The 21,120-nt window shown below is 44.6% G+C and overlaps 1 protein-coding gene across 3 annotated transcripts; it reads right to left on the reverse strand.

Moving 5' to 3' along the window:
* Positions 1 to 733: 733 nt before the first annotated feature.
* atg9b (autophagy related 9B) lies at positions 734 to 21,108 on the reverse strand. Of its 3 annotated transcripts, none has more exons than XM_049011184.1 (15): positions 20,802 to 21,108; positions 14,394 to 14,616; positions 13,963 to 14,008; positions 12,774 to 12,836; positions 12,036 to 12,200; positions 9,066 to 9,207; positions 7,422 to 8,170; positions 6,990 to 7,143; positions 6,713 to 6,892; positions 6,190 to 6,435; positions 5,221 to 5,450; positions 5,028 to 5,130; positions 4,681 to 4,759; positions 4,335 to 4,511; positions 734 to 4,134 (listed from the first exon to the last, which is right to left on the reverse strand). In XM_049011184.1, exons 2-14 carry the CDS (start codon positions 14,500 to 14,502, stop codon positions 4,351 to 4,353), a joined length of 2,427 nt encoding a protein of 808 aa, XP_048867141.1. In that variant the 5' UTR covers positions 14,503 to 14,616; positions 20,802 to 21,108; the 3' UTR covers positions 734 to 4,134; positions 4,335 to 4,350. The 3 variants fall into 3 exon arrangements, with proteins under 3 accessions (XP_048867141.1, XP_048867142.1, XP_048867140.1); XM_049011185.1 differs by having other exon boundaries at positions 734 to 4,072; positions 14,394 to 14,550; positions 20,802 to 21,106; XM_049011183.1 differs by having other exon boundaries at positions 14,394 to 14,550; positions 20,802 to 21,101.
* Positions 21,109 to 21,120: the final 12 nt, after the last annotated feature.

Below are 21,120 nucleotides of genomic sequence, written 5' to 3' on the forward strand. Positions count from 1 at the left end.
AAGGCAACGCTGAGCAGCAGGTTGCTTCCAGGTTCAAAATTCCTAAGACAGCAGTACAGAAGAATAAGGTGAAGCAGGAGACACTGGGAACGACCAGAAACCAGCCAGGTAACGGAGAGCGACTTTCTAAAGCAAGATATGACCTCAACTTACCTGCCAGTTTCTCAAAAATCGCAGAATGATAAGTGACTTCGAAAAGGAACGGGAAACATTAAGTGCAGGTGTGAAGTGCACTGCTAGGACAGTGCGTATCAGGCTCCTAAAAGCTGGACTGAAGTCCTATAAAGCAAGGAAGAAGCTCTACATCAATGAGAAACCAGGCTGCAGTTTGCAAAAAATATATATTTACAGAGACACACTCAAACTGAGAAATGAATGAAACGAAAAATTCTGCTTTGTCATCTTAATTTCTTTGACGGCTGGATATCAGAGCTATTCAAATCCTGGTCCTCAGGGGCCGACAGCTGATTTTCCAGCCTTCCTTGGCCAGTGAGCCAGGTGTGAAGCCTCCATCCAATCAGAATCAGTATTTATTAAACTTACTACCTGGGAGAACTGAAAACATGGCCTGGGTTTGAAATCGAGGTCCATATTTGAAGAGCCCTGATCAATATATTTATTCTTAAATTGCTGCCCTAGCAGCAACTTTCAGTACGTATCACATTCCTGTACTTTCACAGCAGGTAAACTCATTCATACCAGTGACATTAGGGGTGAATAAAGAGTTAGTGCATGACATGAACAAATTCAGCTTTTTATTGGAAACCAAATGCATCTTTCAAAACACTACTTCCATTTAATACACACAAAATAAGATTTTTCTCCTGTTCACGAACCAAGAGAACAGATGAAGATGTTTCATAAAGCTACGCATTTCTTTAAAACTGATAACAGTGTAAACCAAGCAGAGGTGCCCAGTTGGGCAGCTCCAATGGCATGTTTCATTTTCATGAGAGTTTTAAATAAAAATCGACACACACACGCACAAAGAAAAAATTTAAATTAAAAAACCAAAATCCAAGCACTTAGCACCTTGGACCAGTAATTGTTGCCTTTCTCTTCAGTCTGGTTTAAAAGTGGAAATGAAAGTAACAGTGTGCAGGCAGGGTGTAGGTGAATATGTAAGGAAATGCTGAACAGTTGTATGTAGACTGCGAGCGTGTCACAGCAGAGAGCTCTGCTGCCCCTAACACAGACAGACATACCCTGACATTTCCGTCACGCCGGCCATGACAGACCGGTGGGGGTGCGCTCATAAGTGGTCCTTCTGCCCACAGCTTACACTTACACCTTAAACATCCTAGCCGAGGTAGCCGTGCTGTATGTAAGCAGTGTGAAAACAGGACAAGCGACTCTCAGGGAGTAAACGACCCTAAGGATCTACCACTCACCCACCGTGGTAACGCCAACATTCTGTTCGGTAAGCTTTTTTGCACCATACACCCCCACGTGTCATAACACAAATACTGTACATGAACTGTTTTTTTTTTGTTCTGATACAAACGAATGAAACCTTATGCGTAAAGCATTTCAAAGTATATGCTGCCTGCACGTTTAACATGTAATGAGAGCTCTGGCACACCTGCAGTACATGGCATACAGATGAATACAGGCAACAAACAGGGTCTATCATACAGGCTTTAACGCACAGAAGCTTCAGACATGACGTCTGTGACATCACATACGTAGACGCCATTTTAGCTGCCTTAGTCCATCCTAGAGCCCTCCATGGGGGGGGGGGTGATTTTTTAATTTGCTATTATTTTGACGTTTCCATGACCATGAGAAAACAATGTTTACAACCAGGTCGAGTGAGAAGGCAAAGACTGAGGATAGATAGCTCCTTGGTCCTTCCCCCACACCACGCTACTGCTACCATCTATGAAGCTCTTTAGGTTCTCAGTGCAAAAGGCTGTACAGATGATGTCTTAACACAGCTGTATGTTAGCTTCTCTTACAAACAAACATCTGTAAAGACACACAGTTCATTTCACTGCGATTAGAGACAAACTTTTACATTTAGTATTTTTATATTTTATCTACAGGATATCGGCAAATTAAAAGGGTACTGTGTTCTAGTGCTGTCAAAGTTGCAGTAAAACATTGTTGTTTGAATGGTGCACATCATTTTCCTTTTAATTCGTTACCGATTACACAGGGACACATGTATCGCAGGTGGGGTCACCCTGCTCTTTCTTAGCGTGTAGAGGACATCCTCTACTTACCACCCCAGCCAATCGCCTGGCTAAAATCCAAGCACTCATTGCCAGTAATTGACTGATTAGTTTTCACTGAACATGCATTAAAATTAAGGTGCCATGCAACAGAGGCCGGGGGAGGGGGGGGGCAAGCCATCCCATTGCATTAAATGCATTTTATGTAGTGCTAGAATACATTAAATTATTGTTTGCAAAAACCAATCACATTCACCTTGTTTTACAAGTGTTCCTAATAATTATTGGTGTATTTATCTTATCTGAAATAAATACGTATTGCTTAAATAATGAGAAAGCATATAAATAAAGTTCTATGTATAGTTCAGATATAAGCCATGACATCTGGTTCTGGAGGAAGGTACTGACTGTAAATAGAAGCCTGAGCAGGAGACCATGATAAGCTTCAAAGCCCCACCAGTACAAAAATAATCCAGGAGAAAGCAGCCAGTAGGAGAATCGATCTTCCCTCCCAGACATTTAAATGGCCCCATGCATTACATCAACATACCAAAATACAGTAAGGTCTGGTGTTACATGGGTATTTTGTAATCAAACAAGCAGAGAATGGGGTACCAGCTAAGATTTTTAAACAGGTCTAGGTTTCTTAGAGTGGCGTTTCCAACACTTAAGGGGCCAGTGAACCCAGACTGGAGGAGTTTCGGATGAATGATGATTCAAGTAGTATAAACCACCTTTGGTATTAACTACTCTGCAAGCCACCCTGCTTTGTATAACGTGGATAACAACTTGATAATGGAACGAGAAGACATCCCTACTGACACCTCTGGACTTTATATTAAAGAGAATATCTAAAGATTAATTGATTTTGTTCCAAGAGTGGTTAAACATCCTACATGTATAATTTTTTGAATGAGAAAGTTAAAGGTCAATGAATAGTGGAAAATTAAAAATCAGTAATAACTATGCATCCAATTGCACAATGTGAAATGTGATATTTAAATAAAAAGGGTAACAGAATGACTTTTGACGATGCCCCTAGCAGCCGCACTCGCTCACCTCTGACAGTTAGCCACTTTATGTGGGAGTCTCACTATAAGCACCCGCTCAGAATCTAGCCCAAACGGGCCTTTGTCACAGATCCAGGCGGAGAGTCACGGTTCACTCCTGCAACTCCCCTATTTTTTCGCCATGAGTGGGATCAATCCTCATGTGCAGATCTACTAAATGAAGAGTGCTATAAGACCAGGTTAGTGTTTGTTTTTTTCCCAATCTTTCCAAACCATCTACAAAATAAATTGCCGTCCATAGCAATGCAGAACAAGACCTTGCAGAACAAGATTTAAAAAGTAGACTCCAGGAGTCCTGTGAGTGAGTGACATGCCATAAGTTCATGATGAACAGAGTAGATACCACAGAGACAAGGACAGCAGATCCTTCCTTCTTAGTGTCCAAATGTGGAGGCATCACTGTTCCACTAAACTCACAAAAGCACCCAGTCAGTCTGTAAACTTAGGACACTCGTATACAGATGGTTACCTTGTCCCCCTCTGCAGAAGGGTCTTTTGTTAGCTGTGTGTTGCAGTGCGTGGGTCGGACTTTGCTCATGTTCAGCTCCCCAAAAGAAAGCAACAAATCAAGAAGCAAAAAGATGAATAAATAAAGGCGGATCCTCTTTGCCCCAGGTCCAAATCCTGCTGAGCGGGACTGAGGTTTACTGTTACATGAAGAACCGTGCTGGAGGGTGTGGGGGGACGCTGGGTGGGGGGCTGGAAGACGAAGGCCGCACACCCCCATGTTTCCAGGAGCGGTACCAAGAGTAACGGAGATGCGGTGGAGACCTTGGAGAGTTCTGCATATAAACCCAACCATCACTCAACAGGGTTGGCATGAATGATCTAAGGCCACGACGTTCATTTGCAGAAAAAAAAAGACAAAAAAAATTATATACATTTAAACCCTGAAAATAAAATGGAGAGAAAACAAAATTCAACAAGTCAATGTTGCGTAGGTTCATTGCGACCGCAAGAAAAGCTGCGCCCACATGCACTCGATCCAGACAGATCACAGAATGCCACATTAGTGCCACTCTCTCTCAGAGATCTGCACCTCCCCACCCACACTGAGACTGCACACAAACTGTGCTTCACACCTTCTTACCCCATGTTAAGGCACTTCAGCAGGTCCTGCCCATGTCCCGACGTGAACCAGATCTGCTGTTGACATCTACCTCCACCTCCTCATCCTCACCACCCTCCTCTTCCTCTGTCCAGCCTACTGGGTATACATGTGTGGACACGGAGGATCCCCCGGCACGGGAGGGCAGCCGTGCTGTATCTGGGAGACACACACACATAGAAATCACAGAGGAGCCAATGGATATTCAGTTTAAATAATCTGGTGCAAACATCTAACACTCCTAAAACTCCTGTGGTACATTACTGGTATTTAGCAGGGTTGAGAATATTATCGAATCACAAAATAGAAATGAAAGCAAGAGATGGACCTGTTGTAAGCTCCCTCATGGGCATGGGGGCCTGCCACTGTCCGGGGGGGCGCTGAGACTGGGAACCCTGCTGGTGTACCTGGGGAGGGGGCAAAATACAACATATAAGAACCAAATTGATAAGACTGTTTTGCTGGTTTTCAGGAGCCCTGAGAAAACTAACATATGGTGCAGCCAGCCAGTTAAGAGAGGGACCCATCAAGCCGGCAGACAGAACTGACAAACAATTACGTACAGATCAGACTACAATAGACTCACGGCATGCAAACAGAGGGCTGACAGAGTACGGCCTGACAGAGCAGACAGAGGGGTTTTCTGGGACCTCATAACCAGGCTGCAGTACCCACCTCGTGCATGTAGATGGCGTGTAGGCTCATCTCAGCAGAGGCCAACTCCAACTGCAGGGCAGACCTGGACTCGCCTCGAAACCGTGAGTCGCTGGCAGACATGCTGTCCAGTGAAATAAATATGATGTAATTAGTAAATGTCTTTTAACTGTATAAGATGGCTATATTCCCGGTGACACTGGCAGTGGCCTACCTGTCCACCATGGTGCGGTCGCTGCGGTACATGGGGCTCTCGGCGTGGCCGACCGGCAGCTGGCCGTGGGAACGCGTGCGGCCCGGCAGCTGGGAACCCGACAGGGAGGCCAGAACGCTAGCGGCCACGGAGGCAGTGGTGCCGGCCGGGTGGGAGCGCCGGTCGTGTCCCGGCTGTCCCGAGGCGGTCAGCACTGGGTGGGTCAGGACGCTGGCCAGCAGATTATCAGTCTGAGTTTGAATCCCAAAAGACAAAAGGAATGGAGGGAGACAGCAGGCTGACGGTGATGCTATCTTAAGAAATATATCAGTAGCATGAACAACCACAACCTTTCTGGGGATACACCTGAACGTTGTTACAAAGTCCATCCATCCATCCATCCATTTTCTATACCTGCTCATCCTATGCAGGTTCACTGGGGTCCAGAGTCTATCCCAAAAGCTTTGGGTACAAGGCAAAGAGTAACCCAGGACGGGGCACCAAAACACGCAAGTCGCACACAGCATTCACACCTACGGGAAATGGGGCCACTCCAATTCCTTGACATATTACTGTGGGGGGGGGGGGGAACGGGAAAACCTGGTGGAGACCCCGCGACGACACGGGGAGAACATGCAAACTCCACACATGTAGAGCCGTGACAGAGACTCGAACCCTGGTCCCATAGGTGGGAGGCAACGGTACTAATCACCCATTAAAAGATGGTCATAAAACATGATTCTGACTTGGGTCTAAATTGTTTCCTGTAGGTTCATATTGATCTGTTATGCTGACCGATGTCAGTGTCGGATGTGGGGGAACATTCCCAGTAAGATGAGCGTTTGCATGTGGGAATCACCCCATATGGAAAGGGCCTCCCTGGCCGCCTGGGGAATTCCCAGATGTGGGTACCAGGCTCTTCAGAAACACGTTTCTGAGAGTACAGGAGCTGATAGCGTCTGTGCATAAGGACTGCGGATGCAGACCTACCCCGTGGCCGGACTCGTTGGACAGCAGCGAGGCACAGAGGGGGGCTTCGGAAAGCAGCAGGGCCCGGGGGGGCCCTGTGGCGGCATCCTGCTGCACCTTCTCCTTCAGGTGGCTGATGAAGATCGAGCTCTCCTGGGGGGGCTGCCAGTGGGGGTTCTTGATGGTGAAGTGCATGAGGGACAGCTCCGTCTTGCCGTTCTCCGCCTGCTGATAGACGGAAGCTTCCGTCTGGCCCTCTGACATCCACTGGAAGTGGAAGAGATTTCGGAAGCAAGAATATTAGTCAGGTCATCTTTCGAATGTTACACCATGGGACTTTTTGGGGAATTTTTAGAATGTTCTCATTAAATTTACATTTAAAGCAAATAAAAATAAAAAGCAAGTCAGTTAAGAGGTTACATATTATCATTATTTTTTCTTTCAGTCTTAACGTTTTTTTCCGGTTTGCCAAAAGCACATGCGATTCCACGATGCCTGAGGGCCGCTGGAGAACGGCTGCTGTCCCCCCACCCCCGCTGCTGACCTGCGGGTTGCCGTGGCGACGGACGTCCATCTGCGCGAAGGAGCAGATATCGCCCACACCCACCACCTCCACGGTGAAGTTCCTGAAGAAGTCGATGATTTCCAGAGACTTGTGGCGGAGCAGAAAGATGAGTATGAAGGGCGTGACGATGGGGCTCAAAAGCTCCTCCAGGATGAAGACCTACGAGAGGAAGATGGACATAAGGCGTCAGACTCGCCCCGGCTGCAGGCCGTAACGACTCCCTGTGAAGTCTGCGGAGATGCGCAGCCTCCCCTACCGCCTTGTACTGGAAGAGCTGGGCCATCTCATCGCGGGTCTCGCCCTTGTTGGCGTTGCCCTTCCAGTGGTCGGGCATGTAGTGGATGTGAGCCAGCACACACTGCAGCAGCTGCTCCGGGCACCACACCATGTGCTCGTCCGGGATGAAGGACCTGCGGGCAGCCAGCGCTCTCAACATGGAAGCTCAACATGTTGTAACATTTGGGATCTAAAGTCAACACTTCTTTTCTTTGCAAGAGTATGATTAAATAAACGGTTTTCTAAGAAACCTTTGCTCCAAACTCTGCATTTACTCGGAATACCAGTTGGAGCCTAACCCTGGCAGCACAGGGCATAAGACTGTTAGAAGATAGATGCATACCATTTAATGACTTTATAGATTTAAGGATGTTAACTCCACTCACAGATCCAAACCCCAAAACCCACTCACCTGGACACTGTGATGACCACACCCAACACCGTAATAGCCGTCAGAATGTGCTGCACGGTCAGCACGTCCTCATCGTAGACGGTCAGCGCGATGAGCACGGCCAGCACGGAGCCCGAGAAGAAGGCCACATTGCGGGCCAGCACGGCCAGCAGCGGCGACGTGAAGGAGTTCATGTACTTGGAGACGGCCTTGTAGCCGCGGCCCAGGCGGCTGTGCAGCTCGTGGTCCAGCTCGTTGAAATGGCGCAGGTAGAGGCGGCCGTAGAGCGACCAGCGGCGGGCGCCCAGGCTTCCAGGCTCGCGCCGGATAGCCTCGGTGTAACTGAAGAAGGCGTAAAGCACCTGCCAGACCAGGACGAAGGGGCAGAGCAGCAAGTTTGCTAAGCCCATCAGAAGGATGACGCGACTCAGCTGCTGTGCCAGCTCCAGCCGGTTCCCAGCCCGCTTGTACTTGGGGTGCAGGTTCCACTTGTTCTGGAAGAGCGAGCCGGGCCCCCAAAACAGGATAAGCTCAAAGTTATACTTGAGGCCCTGTGTGAGGAAGACCACTTCGCCCAGCAGGGGGAGCTGCAGCTGCACTGGCAGCAGGGACTTGTTGACCATGGCTACCATATAGTTCTTGAAGCGCAGGATGCGGTGGTAGATGTCCAGCTCTGTCAGCTCCTTCTTATGGATGCACATCTGCTGCTCACGCTGTAGGCTGATCAGCCGGCCCTGCACCTCTTGCCAGGTGAAGTTGCACAGCTCGTCCTGTGGAGGGAGCAAGAGGATGGCACACATTCTCTGGGTGAGAACGGGCTTCTCCACGACCACAGAGCTAAGTCATCTGGGAGGGAGCAAATATTCTGTGGCCAAAACTGGAATCATATGGAAATTAGATTCAATTCAACAAATTCAACTTACATTATCTGACCTAGTACTAAGTGGGAAATTTGATCTGTATCGGGAGGGGGGAAATCTGATTTGCTTTGTCTTTTATTTCCATAAGAGTGAGATCAGCGAGAGCTAGCCTTGCAAACTGGTGAGCAGCAGATTTAACTGACATGTTGAATATTAAAAGTTAGCTACTGATGTACTTTGTGTTTATAACAAATGAAATACAGACTGCAGTTTAGAGGTCTAGACACAAAGAATGGGAGTAATTTATATTCCCAGATTTCACGGCAATGTAGTCACTGGTTGATTATTATCACTGGTCATCATCACACACAGTAGCCAGTAACTATGGCAGGAGAGCCTGGAGCCCACATTCCACTGCTGCTAGACTGGCATTCTGTAAATAAATGTGGTACCGCCATCTACAGGAAATCTGACCTTTTTTTAAACTGAAATCAAGTAATACACAATTACAGCATGGTAGTAACTAATGATGGTGGTAATGTCATGACAACGTTTTATTAAAGCTACCAACCACCAAAAAAGATCAGCCAAAAGCAAAGCCACCATATTATACATTGTTTTCCATGTGGCATGCAGAAATAACCAAAAGTCAAAATAACAAGCTCTGTGAATCTGTCCGCACTCACAAAGGACAACAGTACAGCACTGGGATATTTCTGCAGCTGTATAACCCACAGTACCATAACTTAAATGAAGTCAATCCCCCTTCGTGGCCCTCGGTGTGATACACGTCAGAAAGACTCACCATCCTAATTTTCAGTGCTTTAATGTAAAACTGTCGTATCTCCCAGTAGCTCAGTACATTGCAGAAGACCTTGATCAGCCGATAGACCCAGAAGATAGCAGCCATGATGAGGAGAAAAATGATCCAGCTGCTATCCCGAATCCTGCAAGGAGACAAATTGAATCTGAGGCAGGAGGAACACAATCGCGCTCTCACTATGGTCCGCTCTTTGTTTTCTTAACATTGATCTCGGTGATGGAACTAAAGGAAGCAACAAACACTGCAGAAAAATCATTACAAAGTCTTGAAATAGGGGATGGTGGGAAAATAGTAAATAAGTAATGTACAAGTCTCATAAGGAATGTAGTGGACATAAAAATATAGTGTTAATATCATTTCTGATCAACAGACAGGTTGTCAGCCTCGAATTAACAGAATTTCAAAACTTTTCTATGAAACTTTGAAGCACCAAGGCACAGAAACAGAGATAAATGCAACCACAGATGCATTTGATCCTTTAGTTTAGTTCTGTTGTATAGTCCAAGGTCACTCAATCGTAAATGCATTCACCTTGATATTAACTTCCTCCTTTTTCCTTCAGTAAGCAGTTTAAGGAATTGAATGCTGAACCGGCAGATATTCTACCTTAACTATCAGCTAAAACATATCGAGTTCAGAAGATGCTGAACCCAAAGCACTAACTGCAGGGGGGCGCGGTTTCTTTGATTAAGGCGCAAATTCAGCCTGCACTGCATTCGTCATGAAGGCTGCACTCAGACTCAAAGATTAAGGATGGAGCACTTTTATCCAACAAACTTAACACAGGTGACAGACAAAGCAGCCAAATCAGCCTATTCATAAGATGTTTTGTGACTTGCTACAATAATGACGACAAATAACACTCCAGAGGACCATGTCCTCAAAACAAAATGATCTCTGAACATAAGGGATATACTTTCTTTGTGGTGAAACACGGTAATACCGTTAAAAATAACACAGCACTTTCCTACAGTCACATAAAATAACGGGGCGCTCTGAGGCTAGCAGTAGTTCTGTAGGTGTTCTGTACACAGTGTGGGAGTTTCTCATTAAAATGGACACATCTGACATCCCCGGCAAATCCTGCGGAATTCAGAAGCCTCCTCGCTTGGCCCAAACACCCCGTGCACTTTCTCATGCTTTGGTCTCATTTTCTGGGAAGTGAGAGAAATTACTTGAAGCAAGATGACACATCGCTCCATAGCCGGCACTCAGGAAGGGGATGTAAATAAGGACCCAATACAGAGGCATCCATACCAGACAAAGAATGCTGCAGAGGGGCATTACTACGCACGTCCCTCTTTTGCGTAATCTCAGACTCACTGGCATGTACATACGCCAGGACGGCACTGCACTCATAAACCTATTTAGCACAGCCTCAGTGCTGGACACAAAAGAATGCGGGCCGAATGAATTATGAATGGGGGCCACAGTTTGGATCACCCCGAGGGTGAAGCAGACATATGGTGCGGAAAATGCTATTTGAATGATAAATTATCTGAAAACAGAGTGTTTGAAAAATGGAGCAATTCAAGATAAGGGTCTTATGAAAAAGACTTGGTGGGGTGCTATTGGGTGTTTTCGAGCAGAAATTTTAGCCATGCAGCTGTACTGTGCTTTTTCATCCTGATAACGCAGAAACATCCGGAGGCTTCAGACAGGATGTCAGTTCTATGTCACATCTGCATAAGTAGTCATGATTGGGTCAAAAAAAGGTCTGGTATTAGCCAACGGTGGCGGATCATGCGTTGACCGGAATGCCTGGCCAGTTCTCCCACAGCTTCCCATCCCCGGGTTGCAACTTCAGTAACACAGCACCTCCTCCTGGACAAACCAGGAAGCTTATGTTAGCCTCTATACTGTATGTTGGGCTGTATCAAGGAATTTAGTGGCGCTAAAAAAAAAATCAGTATTTAGAGGAATAATTTCACTGAACAGCTCATGCGCCGTTTTAGAATGAAGTTGTTAATGGCAAGAAACATCTCCGCTGTAAGAAGGACCTATCAGACCAGATTGCAATGCTGCTGACCTCCTTCCAGTAGCCTTGGCAGCAAGTCAAGAAGGAGCTTGTCATGGGGATCAGAAATCAGAGCTGACGTGACTTTGCGGGGCAGTTTATTAAGCCATTTTCTCATTGCGAAACATTTCAACAACACATTCCACATGCATCCTATGCAATATCTGCATTTAAAAAAATAGATCACTTTACCGTATGACCAATCAAAGCTAAAAATTCCCAAACCACACACATTAATGGGATTTACACTGTAAACTTGTCGGCTATCGTCGCAGAAACCTTAAACAGCCCAATGGTCCTGAATGACATCCAGTGTAGAGCACATTCTGGAAATTTTTACATATCAAGCAGCTCTACCTGAAAATCTTTTTACACTGCTGTGTAGGTCAAGTCTTTTGCTAGCAATGCGTTATGACCCTATAATAAGCGGACCCACAGAGGCATCGCTCTTCAACATGCTATTTAAAAGCGTCCACTTCCTTTGAAGGTCCTTCTCTACCCTCTAGGTGCCTCTGCCCATCGGGTGACACAAAGAGCCCCCTCTGTGTCTCCACACCCTTCTGCTGTGATACTTAAAAGGACGTTTTTCTTTACTTTAAAGTAAAGACTATCAGCCTGACTTCAACACAGGTGGTGATATCAGTGTAACCCTTTATCTCGTTTACTCAGTTTTGTTTAATAGCCTCATTACTGTTCATTTGTCTGCAGTAATTTCACTTCAGTTATGCGACACTAAATACCTTAATGCATGGGCATTTCTTACTTTCTCCACTCATGCCCTATAGGCATAATTTTCATTTCATTACCACGTGATTCCATGTGGCGATGAGGCCAACCCTATCCTGAAAACGTGATGACATCTGTTTACTACCCGATAACATCTGTGCATTTCTGAGGCCTAGATGTAGGCTGAGGATCAGCTGAAACGAACACACCTTTCTGTGCACTGCCGGCTGGGCAGGATGGCATCAGGCAGCGTGACCTTGTTCCGGTCCAGGGGGTTTTGGCCGGTGTGGTTCACTGCCCGGTTGGCAAAGAGCACATCGTACTCCACGCAGTTAAAGAGGAATGTCGTAAATGTGACCACAAACAGGAACTGTCTGCAAGGGAGGAAAAAAATTAAAAATTAAATCGATAATGCTAAAAGTCAAGGTCATTAGGGTCAGAGTCGAACAGCACTAGTTGAGAGTTGTTTAAAGAAAAATAAATCAGTCTCTTTCAGCCATTTCTAATTTAACATATTAGCAAACAAAGAAAAATCTGATCGAAGCAATTAGTCAGAAAAATGCTAGTGCAGCACCATCCAAGGTCTCCTCAATATCAATGCTCCTAAGTTACTATTTCTCCTGGGCGTAAATAAAACCATCTGGCCCAAAACACGAAACATGCGAACAAGGGCCAGTAAGCTGAAGCGCAGTGGCTGCCAGGGAGTCGCTGGCCAGCATTGTGTCCACGCTTCCTGTCCCTCCTGCTCTCAGTGCTGGTCTGCGTACTAGGAGTCGGCCATGCCTGGGGCTGCATCACGTTACACCCGAGGCTTGTTTGGCAGCAAGCAACTCATGTGCTTCGTGGCCCATATCAGGTGTACGAGTCCCTGTATGCCAGCAGGTTCTTCAAGCAGTAATTAATGTGATATTCTCTGATACACAAGACGGGAACATAGGCACACTTACACCAGTTCGAAGAACTCGGACAGCATCATACAAGCAAAGCCATTCTTCTGGTGGAAGTGGTAAATGTGGAGGAAAATGTTGAGGAAAACAGAGCAACATGAGACCCCTAGAGGAGGGAAGGCTAAGTGTATAGGAATAATTTTGTTGACCCCTTGTCTGGTCCAATATCGATACCTATTCAGGGACCACATTTAAATATAGTTCCTTATTTTTATCTTATTCTCCAGACAAACCAGCTAAAGCCATCAGCAACCCTTCACAGCAAAGTCAGAATGTTATCAAACCAAGCATAATACAATACAATGGCCTGCTGCATGTTTCTATATTGATCGACCTCCAAAACCGCACACCTCCTCTAAAGGCAGGTTTGCACGTTATTCTACCCCCTAAATCTAGAGGTAAATGGAGACAAATATGTGAACTTTTTTAGATTTAGCATAAAAAAAATCTGCATCTGTTCTAAGAATTGGGGAAAAAACTGTAATTGTAACTCAAGAGACTGTGCATATCTAAATAATATACAACCATGAAACCATTTTAGTTTTGTTAGGCTGTTGCATCCATGCTACCAGTTATTCTAGAAGCAAATGGAGCGGTTCAGCACTAAAGTCGGTATTCTATCCAATATTCTTCAATTGAACTGGAAAATAGCCAGCTTTCTAAACTTATCAGCACGCGGCTCTCGATACAAGCATTGGGTTTTAAGGGCAGGTCTCCCCAGCAAAGGCCCCACTGGCACAACAGGCTCACCTGCTAATCAGAGCCGAATGTTAGGTTCTGATTTCCTAATACTTTCAAAGGAAAAAAAAAGAGCCACCAAAGTTAACATGTGAGATGCAATTCAATTTGCGACTTGTGCCTCGACCCTTTGCAAAACCAACTGAGCCGAATAAAAGGAAATCAGTGTCTCATTTCAGAGAGACAGGTCCTGCATTACTGGGCCCGTCGCAATGTGGCATCATGGGAAACCTTCCACCCACAATGTAATTGGAAATGCTTCACCAATCAAACCCAGCACCATAGAAGAAAATGAAAAAGGACTACCAGAGGACACAGAGACACTGGGTTCACAAACGTCCTCTCCGATTGACCTATAAACTCAGGAAACACAAGATTTAAACGCATGGTTTCATGCTTCCTTAAATTTTCCACAAACATCTGGGAGTAGAAGGAAATTTAGTCAAAGGATATTCTTGTGAAGAAGTTGTCCAGATTCTTGATATGATGCCATGAATCTACACAGAGAAAAGCATCAGTGTTAAGTACCATCCAGCTCAGGAAAGCAGGCTCTGCTGCTTAAATGACACTTGAACACTATCATTACTTATTTCATTTACACTTATACTGCCATGTCAATTATCGACCAAAAGACTAGGAAAATGTCATCACTCTAAAACATACAACTAAATTACATTAAAGTCACAATGACAAAGAACAGAACCCACATTAAAACAATGAAGGTATCTTTTGGTACATATATTGTGTGACAGAAAATGACTGTTTCACCAGTATCAGTGAGTGTCGATTTGACATATTCTGCAGAACAGTGTCAACTGAATGAACAAATCATAAAAGCACAGAATCTGCCCCAGTGGCGCCTGCCAGTATCTGCCAAAGTACCTTTCAGGCCTTCTGGCACGTGCACAAGCAAGTCTTCCTCCCCAGGCGGCGAGTCCTCCTCAAAGTCCTCGATCCGCTGGTACTCCTGGTATGCTTCAAAGTTGGCCATTGCGATTCACATTCTCCCCCAAGGCTTCTCCCCGAATAATGTGGGATGCTGGATGTATGAAGAAACCCACCATGAACCCCAGGTGTTAAGGAACAGGATCCTTATTCCTGGTTCCTGGTGTAAACAGAAGTAAATCGAGAGCCTGACCTTGGAGCTCACACTTGAGAAGCATATTTCAAAAACATTTTACTTATACAATCACCCCCTAATGTAACCCAACAATATTAAGGCAGCAGATGGCACAATATTGTTGAACATAGCACAGTATTCTCAAAATTCAAATAATGTCTGATTTCCAGACATTTGATTCGATAATGGAGACTGAAATGGAGTGGGACAGCGATGAACCCATTGCAACAATGTTTAAGTATGCGGCAGCAGGGTGAATGCAATAAATAGATTATGTTTTTCAAACAGTTGCTTTTGTTTTAAATCCCATGATCAACATTACAACACTACTCATTAGTCATCATATATTTCCATTCATCCATTTTCCAAACCACTTATCCTTCTGGGTTGCGGGGGGATCTGGAGCCTATCCCTGAAGCTACGGGCACCAGGCAGGGAACAACCCAGGACGGGGGGGGCAGCCCATCGCAGCCATCATATATTTTTCCTTAGTAAACTACAAGTTGTGTTCCTCGACTTCTGCACAAATTGTCTACCAACATGATCTATATCAAAGATCAAGAATATGACAATCAGTCCTTGTCCACATGTACACGTGCATTAAAAAAAATCTCTGTCCAGGTGAAGAGGCTAAAAATGCGTTGCCAAGAGTAAACTCGCCTAATGTAAACAGCGCATACTCTAATGTCAATGTCTACACTGACACTGAAAACAGAGTTTTTGAAAATCTTCACTCTGGATGCGGTTTTGCATAAAAAACTCTGTTTCCCTGTGCACAAAAGGGCAAACGCATAGAAAAAGCTACCTTTATAAAAAAAAAAAATACCCATGTACCTGTGGACAAGGCCTCATTTGAAAAATAACGCTCCTCTTCTTCTCTGGATTATGGAGACTTCAGAGTCCATGTTCCTGCTAGCGTGCTACCTTTCATATGAACACATAACCCATGGCAAACAGTGGACCATATCTTGTGGTTCGCTGAGCCGTTTGTACAGTATCATAATCGATCTGTTTCCACACTTATCATTGTGTTCTCTTTAGGTACAATGTCAAGGTCAAAGGGTCATTTACATGGAATTTCCTGGGGTCCTCATTTTAGACCCACTAAAAGGAAAAATTAGTTTTATTTCCAGTGTCTAAAACAAAAAGGATTTTCACGCAACAGCTGCTTAAAATGTCCAGATACACAGTCATGGCTCCCAGATCTGGACCAGCTATGCTTGGCATGTCCAACCCTCAGAATGCCTTTATCTCTCCTGTATTTCAGAAGCTTCTCAGCATTTGTTGGACAGATCTCACACAAGTGGTGTGACTGAGGTTCTACCATAACAGCAGCAGCTTGCACCTCTATCAGTAATAATGTGCTGATTTCCAGACTATAGACTTCAACACAACGACCTCTCATATTATCAGCACCAATGTGTAACAGTGCAGTTTCTCCAGGCACAAACTTTCAGTAAAATTTCCAAAACAAAACTATATCACAACCCTTTCCTTATGAAGTGGTTAGATCAGTTCAAACAAGTTGCTTGTTTTTTGTTCTTATCGGCCATCTGCTTGCTGCATACGATCGCTAATGGGATGACCTGACCGAAAGCAAGTGTGATGATAAGCTCTGGTGACAGTGATGCATTCGACTTAGCAAATGTTGGCAAACAATTACAGTTTCCACCTTGTGTGCTTGCTAGCCAGCCACTCACTGTGAACATCTGCTCACATACAAGAATGTATGAGAAAACAGACGGGTGCTTGCCTCAAAAACACAAGTGGTAGAAGATCTGGAGTACCTGGAGTTTCAGTACGTTACCAAAATATTCATGATGTAGTTGTCCAAAAACCACAGTGTGCTGTTACACTACAGAGCTTACTGCTAGAGGTGTTAGACTGCTGTTGCCTTAACAGAAAAATGGTCCATGTTTGTAACAATGGCTACAGATTATTTACGATGGTGGGTCAAGGCTACAACACTTCCCAGGGCAACATGAAAAAATGCAAAACCGCATAATGCATGTACACTTAGGCCTACATGACTTAAGATTTAGTCACTATTACTGCATATACTTGAAAACCAAAAGTTTTCTGCTGTTTACGACGAAGAAAATGCATGATTTAAGAAAACCAAATGAGAAAAAAGAGCTGTGATGTACTTTGTTTAATATAATCACAAATGTCAGAATAATCACGGCTAAAACGAAGGTCAGAACCATCACTTAGCCATCATCTTACACAATATGGTATATAATATTTTTTGTGAATGTAGAAATGAACAATATTGCAAAAAAGTTGACCCTTTGCAACTGAGATATTTGAAGTTTTTGCAGTATTTAGGGGTTGAAAAACTTATCAACAGTGTCTGTCAAATATGTTAGTGGTACTGACCCGAGTTGTGCAAGCACACAAAGCAGCGCTGATAAATCACTTGCTTCCGCTCAATATCATCTCCACGTAATGCGATATGTTTCCAAACAATGGAAGATGAACGTCTTTTCGTGACCAATTCTTGTTCGCTATTCTCCTCTTCAGTCATTTTTGTTCAGTTTCTCACAAACGAGGCAAGCAAGGACAAGAATGATTACTATTGTTTTGGAGAGCGCATGCGTTCTTGCAAAAGGAGCGGTGGTACACTTCAGATTGAATTTTTAACATGTACCAGAAAATCTTGAAGAGAATCATTAAAATTGAAAAACTTGCTAAGTTTTGTTTCCTGTGACTGAATAAAAATGTGTTAGCACAAAGTGATGGTTTGAGCCCAGCAAAGTACTGCAGTCCTTACGATGCCACAACTGCACGTGCATAAAATGCCATGTCGATATTACCATTGCATATCATTCAAGCTTTAATGGCTCAGTGGTGAAGCGAGTAGCACTGTCGCTGCACACCGCCGTCCACTGTCCAAAAAAAAAAAAATGCAACTTAAATGAAATGGAGTGGTGAAACATCGGAGCGAAACCTTAAACTGATTATGAAACATATATTTAAAAAGCTTAAAAGGAATAATCATTAAAACTGCAAAGCTAGCTAAGCTTCTTTCCTATGAGAGTAAAAATGTTTTATTGAAACTAACTGCGCTATAATGTCCGTACAGTATGAAGGTATGAAAAAGCCTGATCTTAAGCTAGCTTACAAACGATGTAAGAATTGTATGGACATAACATGCGATGTTGGTATTAATAATATTGTCCTGCACCTATTATTATTTGGAAGCGTATAGTACACTTCAGTTTTATATGGAGGTTTGTAACCTATGGATGTTATTTTCAAGACGAGTAGAAAAAGAGAAAAGGGTCAACGTTATATTATCTGGTGAATTTAAGCATACTGGAAAATGATATAAGTAACTGACATTTGTTTTGTTATTTAAATCTGCTGCACCTGCTCGATTGGTAAAGTAAAATATGTCAGACAAAGTTCGGTGTACAGTAGCTCATTTTCAGTTAATTGTTATTTGTACCTCTTTCCAGTTATAGTGCACTTTATTTTGAGATTTGTTTAAGTGAGAGAAGATCCTGTAACTTAGTGGAGTTCAGCAGAAATTGTAAAGTTTAACAATTTCTTTTATTGTGAAAATAAAAATTTTCACTGAAGAAAAGATGAGTTTATATTATCAATTATAGTTCTTAGAATGAAAATTGTCAAAAATTGGTATCTGCCGGTCGCACTTGCAAAATAATCAGAAATCGGAATTATCCAAGAAAATTGCAATTGGTGCATCTCTATTATATATTATTCTACACGTGAATGATTACTCGATGAATCATCAATCAGTAGATTCCTCAAATATTCATTGTCATGAATATGGGATACTGATTGTCATTAATAACGGATTTCTCCTGTAACTTTCTCCACAAACGTTCCAGTTTTAGACCTTGGCTTCATCTCAACACAAAAAGAGTGCCAGACGAATCACAAAGCTGAGTAGCCACAGCACATCTGAGGAGTGGCGACTTCTGTGCCCCAGCACAGCACATCTGAGGAGTGGCGACTTCTGTGCCCCAGCACAGCACATCTGAGGAGTGGCGACTTCTGTGCCCCAGCACAGCACATCTGAGGAGTGGCGAGTTCTTTGCCCCAGCACAGCACATCTGAGGAGTGGCGAGTTCTGTGCCATAGCACAGCACATCTGAGGAGTGGCGAGTTCTGTGCCCCAGCACAGTACATCTGAGGAGTGGCGAGTTCTGTGCCACAGCACAGTACATCTGAGGAGTGGCGAGTTCTGTGCCACAGCACAGTACATCTGAGGAGTGGCGAGTTCTGTGCCACAGCACAGTACATCTGAGGAGTGGCGAGTTCTGTGCCACAGCACAGTACATCTGAGGAGTGGCGACTTCTGTGCCACAGCACAGCACATCTGAAGAGTGGCGACTTCTGTGCCCCAGCACAGCACATCTGAGGAGTGGCGACTTCTGTGCCCCAGCACAGCACACCAGAAGACGACAGAAATCGTCATCTTTTTTTCCCCTCCACTATTTTTCATCCTCTAATCTAAGCTCCTGCACTGATCCAGTATGAATCCTTTCCTCTGGTGATTCAAGCTCGTTTTTTCACTGAGGTGTGTGATGCAACACACACACATACACACACCAGTGGCAGTATCTCAGTGAACAGCTTCTCACTGCCAAACCCAGAGCATCTTTTTGGCTGAAGCCGTAGTGAAGCATACTGAAAGTCTACAGGAGCCAATTCTATGTAGCTGTCACATTGCACCCACTAGTAGACGTGCCCACAAGCTACTTCAACCATTGATTTATGTAACTTCTGGCCGTATGTTCTAAAATATTTATTGACTGTTGGCTACATCGACTAAACAGTCCAGTCTGTCCAAGTTTTGAGCATATGCAGGCCCAAAGTTACAGTCTAGATTTGCTCCCTAGTAAGATAAACAGGTCCCAGCCTAGACTGACTTGAATCAACATGCCAGGTTGGAAGACAACACACGGAAAGTTCATTTCATGATTTGTTATTACATTAGGGCAAAAACAAGGGAACTGACAAGTAAAAATGTTCAAAAATAAATGCGCTACTGAATATTTTACGCTAGCAATTCAGGAAATAACCCTGCCCAGCTCTCCTGTTCTGGCCAACTGAATGTAGCTGAAGCAGCTTTTTACAACCAAACGTGCTTCATACCACAATTGGTTGCAACCCAGTCTTAGCGCACAACTGTATTGCGGCCAGCATCAAAGGCCTCGCTCTGTTCACAGCTGTCAGGGATGGGCGATGGTACCGCCTGCGCCCCAGGACATGCCAGCCCTGTTTGTACACCAAGTTCCCAGGTCTGTGAAGCAATCTGCAGTCATGCACTTGCAGCCACATCAAATTACAGGCTGACCTTTCCCTACGTGATCAGCTACTTGCTCAACAGTGGGGGAGGATTCCTCCCAATTGTCATAACACCACGTAAACTCCACATTAAATGCCTCATAGGGTAGAGCATAGATGAGGTATGTAAAGCTAAATATTATGTGACTGACATGCAACGGATTTACATTGTCCTTGAACCTCACATGTCACAAACAGGGTTACTGCTACAAATAACTGTTCCTGGATTACAGGAAGTAGTTATCTTACTAGATGTAATCAAGGCTTTATGGCATAAACTAGATATGTGTGCCAGACTAGCCGGCTTCAGGTCGAGACATTTAAACCTACTGCACAACGCCGCAGTTAGCTCCACAAGCGGCTCACACGTTTAACTTAACATGTAACTTTAACATGTAACTTGTCAATATCAGTCCAGAATGACACCATACAGAGGTACTCAAATAGCATTACTTTCTCAAACATTATATATACTTATTTATGCTGTCAATAACGTAATTACAGGATAGCTGGAAGATATCAGCACACGCCCACTGCCTTACTAGTCTAAAAAAATACGTCGATTGACTAACTAAACCGTCTTCCCCTTGGCCTGAAGACCATCTTTCAGCACAAAGGCGGAGCAGCATCTCCACCTGGTAATTTGGCTACCTGGACGGAGAAGGACGACGGCCGGACTGACGGCTTCGGCCGCGACTAGCCGGACGAGCTAACAAGCTAGCCGGTGGACTCGCCGAGGACGCGGTACACGGCCTAACCAGCGGCTAACACGGGAAACTATGGCAATAACATGTTAAATCGACCGTAGCGAGGTTACACCGCGTATTCAGGGGCCGGACAGAGTGACTTACCTCGTACTGTTCGTCGGACAGCTAGCCTCGTTAACGGGTACTCCCGTAGCCCATTTTATCATTCCATCTCCTCAGTTTTCTACTGAGGACAAAAGTCACCTAATTCTTGAGCTGGGTAACATGGCTTTGAGAAGCAGCACGGCACGTTTAGAGAGTGTGTGTGTGTGTGTGTGTTTGATTTCCCTTGTCTTTTTAACGTTTGACTCGTGCTCCCGGGTGGGCTCGAGGTTCCAGTCTTTCCTGCGCCGCGCGAATGTCAACACGACGCTACGTGACGTCAGTCCGCCTGCCCCCTGGTCAGCGCTCACGTGCGCACATC

Source organism: Brienomyrus brachyistius, chromosome 4 (genome assembly GCF_023856365.1).
Source record: "Brienomyrus brachyistius isolate T26 chromosome 4, BBRACH_0.4, whole genome shotgun sequence".
Classification (NCBI taxonomy): Eukaryota; Metazoa; Chordata; class Actinopteri; order Osteoglossiformes; family Mormyridae; genus Brienomyrus; species Brienomyrus brachyistius.

Coding starts and splice junctions, on each gene's coding strand:
- atg9b (XM_049011184.1), bottom strand. CDS start 14,502: ATGGCCAACTTTGAAGCATACCAGGAGTACCAGCGGATCGAGGACTTT. Junction 12,201..12,773: donor TCCGAGTTCTTCGAACTGGT/GTAAGTGTGCCT, acceptor CCTCCCTTGCAG/ACAGTTCCTGTTTGTGGTCA. Junction 4,512..4,680: donor CATGAGGGAGCTTACAACAG/GTCCATCTCTTG, acceptor TGTGTCTCCCAG/ATACAGCACGGCTGCCCTCC.